The sequence below is a fragment of the Pteronotus mesoamericanus genome, unplaced genomic scaffold, assembly GCF_021234165.1.
Source record: "Pteronotus mesoamericanus isolate MK-2021 breed Mesoamerican mustached bat unplaced genomic scaffold, CSHL_Meso_final contig_221, whole genome shotgun sequence".
Lineage (NCBI taxonomy): Eukaryota > Metazoa > Chordata > Mammalia > Chiroptera > Mormoopidae > Pteronotus > Pteronotus mesoamericanus.
Window position 1 is genome coordinate 9,293,454 of NW_026555092.1, and position 8,638 is coordinate 9,302,091.

Sequence of the window (8,638 nt, forward strand, 5' to 3'; positions counted from 1 at the left end):
GGCCACTCTGTGAGATACCAGCACTTAGGACTGGGGCTCAGAAGCTGAAACCGTTGGCTAAGAGTCTTCTGTCTTCTTTTCTGTCACTATTTGCGACACCTCCCGTACTACCTTTGAACGCTCAGGTGGACGGGTCCAGTGCAAAAAACAGGCCTGAGGAAGAGGAGGAGGACAGGTAAAAGCAGAGAGGACAACTCCCTGGGGGAGGGTCACCTTGCCACAGTGGCAGGCTCTGGGGCCCACAGAGGGCCAGATAGCCAAGGACTGAGGACAGAGCAGGTTCCTGAGTTTTTGCTGCTCTTTTGACTGGTTGAACTCAGACCACAAGGAGTGCGTTTCAGTTCTTTCTTCACACAGGCATGTGGAAGGAGTGAGTGAGCTTCCAGAGAGCCATGTGCTTGGGAGCCCTGGGGCAGTGACAGCCTCTCCTTTTTCCTGCAAATGTTACTGCCAGTCAGAGCCTCCACTGGGCGCTAGAATAAAGTGGAACAAAACAAAGGCCTAGTTTTTAAGGAGTTCTGCTTAGCTTTCCCTGAAAGTGTCAGGGAAGGTTAATGAGGAACATGCTGTTTGAGCTGATTCTATCAGAAGTTTACCAGGTGTTCACTTAGGAGAGGGAACTGCAGGGGCAAAATGGAGAAAGTGGAAAAGAGGCCAATGTGACTGTTGATACGTCAGGACTGATGAGTTTTTTTAAAAAACTGATAAATGGACCTAATGAGAGCAGTGCAAAGGCTGTTCCTTCCCATGCAACAGTGGCTGTTGCATGGGAAGGAATGTGAATTTGGATTGGGGTTGGTAGAAGGGGCATTTGACAGGAGAGGACAGAGCTAGGAAGCTTTTAGGAGAAAGGCTAAACATAAAGGATGGGGGGAGGGAGGTAAACAAGACAACAGTTTCTAACCTGGAGGAGCCATGAGTGGCGAGTGGCGTTAGTAAGAACAAAGGGAATGGGGGCTAGGCAACAAAAGATAACCATCATCTTCCTGGAGAGGAGTGAGTCCTCCCCACGTGTGAGTCTTAAGAGAGAAAGATGGCTTTTTTGGGTTCATTGGGAGCATAGGCAAAAGGCCAACCAAATAACAAAAAGAACCCACTTTTGTGCCCACTACATGCCAGGCACTGTGCTAAGCACTTTCTGTGCTTTAACTCCACTAACCCTCTCCCTGTCCCCCGCCCCCCAATAGATTATGGCTGGGATTACGATCTCTTTGCTGCTAATGAGCAAACTGAGACTCAGGTTTGCTTTTGAGTATCCAGCAGGTGGGTAATGGCCAGACAATTGGATTCAGCTTTCAACCTCTATTCCTATACTAGAATCAACCCTGCAGTGTGGTAAAGAGCCCCAGAAATGATTTTTTTTTTTTTTTTTGGAGCAACTTTACCTTTCAGTCCTTGTTTTTAAGCAAGGGGTGCAACTGCTCTTGGCTATGGACTGGCCTTGGACCCATCCACCTCCGGGTTAAGTTAGGGGAATGAGTGAGATTTGCAGGTAGGAAAGGAGAGGACACAGGGAGTTTTCCTAAGAGAGAAACTCATCTGAAAGGGAAAGGTATCTTCTAAGGAAGTAAGGTGCTAATGCAGCAGGTATCACCCTGTCATGGGCCTGCCCCCTGACCCGCCTTAACACCCCTTTAGCTCACCTCTCCTTTTCACTTTGCAGAGGAAGGTGCCACAAGGGGAGGCACAGAAGTGCTCAAACAGTGCCAACAGCAGCCCCTCCCCAAACTCCAGCGACAGCGGGAATTGGTGGTTCAGCTGCCACACACAGTCCCGGAAGAGAAGGGTGGGTGCCTCGTGCTTAGGGCAGGCGTGGGAGAAGTCCAAGTGGGCACAGCACAGCTGGAAGGGGTGGCCGGCCTGAGGAAGCCTAGAGCAATGGACACCAGGAAGCGGGGTTTCTGGGTGGAGGGGGAGGGCTGGGCAGCGTGGCCACTTACCTGGATCCCCTCCTGCTCCACCAGTTCCCGGAATCCAGCCACGGTTCTGCTCACGGGTCCAGGATGAGTTTGGAAGACAGCGCCCTGCCTTCATCTCCATGTACCAGAATGCAGGCCCCTTCCCTGTGGGCTCAGGGCTTGTCAACATTGGCTAGTCCTTCCCTGCCTTGGAAGGCCAGGCAAGGAATAGAATGGTAGAGTTCTAGGCAGTATTTGCTTACTGAGATATGGTTTCGTGCCCAAAGATTGAGAGCCCTGCCCATCCTGCCCTGTTCTCTGCCTTGTAGGGTGGAGGGTCTTACCTTACCATTCCCTGGGCTGCTAGGCAGGCAGTGCTCAGTGCCTCCTTGACATGTCCCACCCAGCCAGCAGCAGCCTGCGAGTCGACTAAGCCCGCGGTCCATGCTCTGCTCCAGGTCCCCACAGGCCTCTCCCAAGCACACAAAGCTTTCCTGCAGGGGCCACCCCCCTGCATAAGTAGGAGTCTGTTAACACCCCCCCACAGGCCAGGCTCTGGTGAGCACAGCCTGGGAACAAGTGCTCCAGACCAAAGAGGAGCACCTTCAGAGGAGCCCACCTGACAAGAGGGACCCAGGACCCTTTGGGAAGCCCACCTAATCTATTGGAAATGATTCAGTATCCTTGAAGGTTCCCTAATCTGATGGAGGAGACCCATTCCCCTTTGGGGAGACCTATTCTGTTGGGGGGTACACAGCATTACCTGAGGAGGGGTCTCACAGTACTCTGAGGAAACACAGAATGCCCTGGGAAACCACCAATCTGATGGAAGTATCACGGTAGCCTTGAAGTACCCCAGTGCGATAGGAGGGGAACAGTGCTCCCTGGGGAGCACCATTCTGACAAAAGAAACATGACACTCCTGGGATTCTGGTGTCTGCTCCCACTTCCCCAAAACAGCCCTGCTGGAGATCACCAGTAACCTCCTGCCAGAAAATGGGTTTTTTTTAAATTTTTAATTACAGTTGACACAATATTATATTAATGTCAAGTGTATAATGTAGTGATTAGACTTTTATGTAACTTACAAAGTGATCACCCCATAAGTTTAGGACCCATCTGACACTTGAAATACAGTTATCACAGTATTATTGACTGCATTCCCTATGTTGCATTTTACATCCCATCTTTATTTTATTTTATATTTATTGATTTTCAGAGGGAGAGAGGAAAGAAGAGAGATCTATACAGAGAGGAACATCAGTTTGGTGTTCTACTTATTCATGCATTCTTTGGTTGAGTCTCATAGGATGCTCTGATCAGGGATTGAACCCACAACCTTGGTGTATCAGGATGATGCCCTAAGCAACTGAGCTATTCAGCTGGGGCTTGCATTCCCAGTTTAAAACCCTTCAGTAGCTCCCCACTGCCTTTAGGACAACGTCTAAGCTCATAATCATGGCATTCAAGATCTCAGCTCTGGCCCCTGTCACCTCTTTAGCCCCACTCTGTCTACCTCCACTTCACATGCTACTCTCCCACTATACTGAATGTTATTTGCAGTTCCCCAAACAGGGCCAATGATCAGGCTCCCAGCGCCTAAACACCTGCAGTGCTGTCCACATGGAATGTCGTTCTCCCACCCTCTGTAACTCCTCCTCCTTGCTCCAGTCTCAGCTAAAACATCCTATTCTCAGAGAATCTTTTTTCAGACCACCTATACTAAGAGAGAGGGGCTCCTCTGTGCTGCCGCTTATCATACTGAACTCTCACTGCCCACTGCCCATTTATTGCTGATCTCTCAGCCATGTCTGCACCAGCCACCATCTCAGGCTTTGTGCTCAATGTTGATTGAATGAATGAATAAACAGGGCTTTGTGTTCTGGACAGGGGAGCAGTGCACCAGTGCACCCTCTTCAAAGCACAAAACCCCCCTCAGGACCTCCTCTTGGTACGACCATCATCTGGAGACCAAGGTATAGATAAAGCTGGGCAGGTACAGTCCTCAGGGCAGGGGGCTGGGGCCAATGCAGAGGAGAAGTGTGTATGAGTGTGCTTGTGTGTGTGTCTGTGGTGAGGTTGTTCCTGGAAGACAAGTTTCAGTTTAATGTAAAGAGGTGCTTTTCCTTTCCAGCAGAGTCGGAGTGGGGTTGTGCAAGGGGGGATGCCCACCTGGCGGGTGGCTACCAGGAAACGCCTAACAGCCCTCAAGGGTCCTGTAAGCAGGCCCTTCCCCCTGCATTCCTCCTCCCCAATCCATGAAGAGTCCTGCAGAAGAGCCTGGGGGAGGGTGGGAAGCCCCGTTACCTCTCCAGGGGCCGGTGCTGCTGTTTCCAGCCAGGGTAGGCGGCCCTGGATTCCGTGCCGCCGCCGGTCAAGGAGGCCTGTTTGGCGGTCTGGGCCGAGCGAGTATCCACGATGAAGCCCGGGGTCCCAGGGCGAGCCCCCGCCTGCACAGCTCACAGCAGTTCCTCATCCTCAGCGCAGCGCCGCTTCTGCGGCCCCATCAGAGGCTGGCTAGGACGTAGCAGTGCCTGCAGACGGGGACTCAGCTCCGGAAGCTATACCCACCAGCCCTGGTTCAGGAACTTCGCTCAAAGAACCCCCGTGCCCGGTCTACACACTGGAGCGGGGCAGAGCTGGCAGTAGCGGGCTGGGGCACCAGGGCCTTACGAACAGAACTCTCAAGTCTCGGACCCGGGTCTGAGTTGCTGGTAGCAGATCGGGAAGGTACCCGAGGAGTAGACTGTGAGCAGGTCCTGGGTTGACAGCGAAGGGATTAGACTTCAGCGGCCAGGGGCGGGGCCCGGGAATTGAGACTCCGAAACCCGGGAGAGGGGCGGGGCCAGAATGGGGAACCTTGAAATGAGCAGGATGGGCGGGGCCTGTTGGAGGCAGCACCTGGCACTGCCAGAAAGGGCTGCAAGCCTGCAGCCGAGGCAGCAGCGGGGCAGCGAATTGCCCCGGCCAGTGCAGAAAAGGGCCCAGCAGGGACGCGGTTGGTCCTAGCGGCGAGTCCGGGGAGAGGTGGGATTCACGGTTCCGCGGGGAGCTTGGTGGTAGCTGAGCCCAGGGAAGCGGCCTCCCTGGCGGAAGCGGGCGCTGCGTGCCAGGGCGGCCTCGTCCACTGCACGAGGCACGATCACCACGCCGGGGTAACTAGGGCACAAGCTGAAGTCCTCGTTCACCTGACTCAGCCGCCACGCGTTGGTCTGCGGCGCAGGAAGGAGGGAAGGCCGGGTCTAGAGTACCCAGTGAGAGCCACGTCCCCGCTCTCCTCCCAAGCCCAGCCCTTCCACAGCCCCAGGCCCCCATGACCGCACCCACCCCGAGAACTACTCTCTTGTAGTAGCATTCGGGAGGGTGGAGGTGCCAGGCGTCGCCCAATCTCAAGCCCTTGGGACGGTAGAAGAAGGGATCGGAGGTGATGACCGATTCCAGGGAGGACAGCGCCGGGGAAAGGAAGTCAGGGGACCTGGGAAAGGTGGAATCATCTCACTCATGCCCTTCCAGCCCCTTGATTTCGCAGCTTCCGCCTCTCCAAGCACTGCAGAGCACTCTGCATCCCCTAGCCATCGGCTGTGCCCGGGGATAACACTGGCTGCTGAATACACTTGCTCAGTAGCCCTTGTTTACTCTCCTTGTTACAGGATAGGGGTAGCTTAATGACCTGGGGTGCACGGCGCACCTCGATGGGGCGGGCTGTGTCCAGCGTCCCTTTCGCACCCTCTATGTCCAGGTGTAGCTCGTGCAGGTCCTTACAGCGTAGTGTGATGGCACCAGAGTCACCCGCGACCCTAGGGATGGACGAGAATAGGCTTAGTATACCCCCCACCCCCACCCCTCAGAAGAGGAGAAAACAGTTTTATAAAAGTGTATCTAACGGAACAGCTCCAACTGTCTTTGCCCCTTCCACTCTCCCCGCGGAGGCGCGAGGTCCGCAACTCCTGGGTCGTCCCTTCCAAGCTCACCGTTTCTCGAAATAGTCGACGCTACGCAACAGCAGCAGCCACCACAGGTCTGGAGTCGCCTGGGGCTCTGGAGAGAGCAGCGGGTGGTGGCCGGTGACGCAAAGCGTGTCGCGCAGTGGGGGCGCCTCTGGGCCCCGCAAGAGCTCAGCTTGGGCCCGTTTAGTGCGGATCAGCTCCGAGAACTCTGTTCCGCCAGCGGTGGGCCTGCGGCCCAGCAAAAGGGCAGACTCAGGGACCGTCCGGCGGGGTAGGGCGCGCGGGCTCTGAAAGGGACAGGAACTGTCAGGGCAGCTGTTAAAGAGGCCCATTGGACGAAGGGATCACACAGTTGCAAAGGAATTTCCCCCTCTTACTGCCAGCACCTTTTAGCGAGAACCTCAGGCAGAACTTGTTAAGGAAACCTTAATTTCACCATCTGTGAAACGGGGAGAATAATCTTGCTTAAGCCCTTAACCTTGTACCTGATTCACAGGAGGCATTAAATGTGTTTGTTGTTTGTTTGTTTGTTTGTTTGTTTGTTTTTTGCTTCTTACCTCCCCACCCCCAGAATGTCTCACAAAACAGCAGAATATACCTCTGAATACCGGAGACAAAACCATGCTAGCTCTGTGAACTGTCTCTTCTCATTCAAATCCGTAAACTGCCACAGATTGACAGAAAGGGTATTTTTGATTTTTTAGACTGGAGTGCTGGCACCCTGTTGACTCAAAAAACAAAAAATACCATCTCTTCCCCTGGACCCTGGTGGAAGAGGTGGAAAGTGTGGGTGTAAAAAATTGGGAACTGTCTACTTCCTCCTTTACATTTGAGATTGGGTGGGGGAAATCCCTTGGTCCACCTTAAATACAAGCAGCTGTGCAGCTGACACCCCTCCCCCACCACAGCTGGAAGTCCCTGCAGGAGGGCTCCCTCTCTGGTGGCTACCCCTGGTATAGTCCAGAGTCTGGGGCCCCATCCCCTATCACTCCATCCTTTGACCAAATATGAATTGCCCATACACTGAGCTGGACTCTACATTTAGTGTTGGAACCAAAGAAGGACTGAATTCTGATCATAGAGTTTTCAGCCTGGCAAGAGTCACACTTAAACTGGTAATTTACATGAGAGTGAACCAGTTTGCTAGAGGATTCATCAATCCATCCATCCAATTATTCTTGCATTCCTTAAACACTGATGCCTACACTGTGTTCAGCACAAATCCCTTCAAATTAAAAAAAGAAAAAAAAAATCAGGCCCTGCCAGGGTGGCTCAGTTGGTTAGAGCATTGTCCTGATACACCAAGGTTGTGGGTTTGATCCCAGGTCAGGGCACATACAATAATCAACCAATGAATGCATAAAAAAGTGGAACAACAAATTAATGTTTCTCTCTCCCTTTCCCTTCCTCTCTCTCTCCAAAAATGTGATCAATTAAAAAAATTCATAGGTGGACCCCCATAATATAAACATAAAATTGGAAATACTATGTGGAAGAAACCAAACATAAAAGTGCAAATTATAAACTTCCAGACCAGTAGCAACTGCTGGGATGTGAATTTATTAGAAATGCAAATTATGCCACCCCTTCCCTACCCCACATGAGGCCTAGCAGCTTTTTTTTACAAAGAAATTTTTTTATAATTTCTTTTTTTTCCAAGATTTTATTTACTTATTTTTAGAGATGAATGGAGGGAGAAAGGGAGGCATCAATAGGTTGCCTCTCTCACATGCAGGCTCCCAAAGGGGAGGGCGGTTGTGGGGGAACAGGCCCGCATCCCAGGCATGTGCCCTGATCTGTAATCAAGCAGAGACCTTTCCCTTTGCAGGACGACACTCGGCCAACTGAGCCATGCTAGTCAGAGCCCAGCAGTCTTTTTTTAAACAAGTTTTCCTGGTGACACATGCTAAAGTTTGAGAACCACGAGAGAGTATTTTTATTTTTTTAAGATTTTATTTGTTTTTTAGAGAGAAGGGAAAAGAGGGAGAAAAAGAGGGAGAGAAAGTATTTTTAAAAAAGTCTAAACTAACCTGTGCTGTGAGAAATGAGGGTGGTATTACCCTTTGAAACGTAGTGACGGGCCAGGAGCACAAAGCATATACCGGCCTGAATGGTGGTGGTACAGTACACTGTTGCTTGATCAGGGTGCTGGTTACAAGCATGTTTAGTTTGGGAAAATTCATCAAGCCATGTATTTATGATATGTGACTTTTTCTGTTTGTATGTTATATTTCGTCACAAAGTTTACAAAAGGGAGCTGCTCTGGCTGAAGCCATGGGAGGGACCAGCCTAAAAGCCCATCCACAGCTGTGCCCTTATCCTCCACACAGTCCCTGAAAGATTCCCAAGGGAACCTAAAGTCCCTTAGAGCATAGCTTGAAATCAAAGATCTGTCCCAACAGAGAGTCAGTGACTTATCCAAGGCTCCACACAGCCAGCGCCAGAACCCAAGTCTCCTGATTCCTGGGCCAGGGCTCTGCCCACTTCCTTTGCTGAAGGGCCAGTGCCATGAGTGAGGACAGGGGCAGCTTGTCAGCTTCCAATCCCCTCTCCACTCCCTTACTTGGGTCTTGGGAAGAGGGCCAAGATACTGGTGTTGGTGAGCCTTTTCTCATCCTGGAGCAACTTCCTTTCTGGGAAACTGGGTGTCTCCTTCTGAGCAAAGACAATAAAATTCATCTGAGGGGCCAAAGGAGCAGGGCTTCTCCTGTCCCAAACGGATGGCATCACGTGGCTCCAAGGTCAGCAGTCCAGGAAAATCCCAGCCCTTGCACACTCTGTCTCCCACGCCCA

General features: G+C 52.0%; 1 protein-coding gene across 1 annotated transcript; it reads right to left on the reverse strand.

The window, feature by feature from the left end:
* Positions 1–24: 24 nt before the first annotated feature.
* LOC129069457 (myotubularin-related protein 9-like) lies at positions 25–6,468 on the reverse strand. The gene is given in 13 exon segments (XM_054572201.1): positions 25–153; positions 214–366; positions 1,648–1,860; positions 1,941–1,993; positions 1,996–2,063; positions 2,243–2,298; positions 2,300–2,409; positions 4,198–4,432; positions 4,937–5,110; positions 5,226–5,352; positions 5,588–5,695; positions 5,870–6,132; positions 6,454–6,468. Coding segments are annotated over 13 exon segments (1,704 nt in total).
* Positions 6,469–8,638: the final 2,170 nt, after the last annotated feature.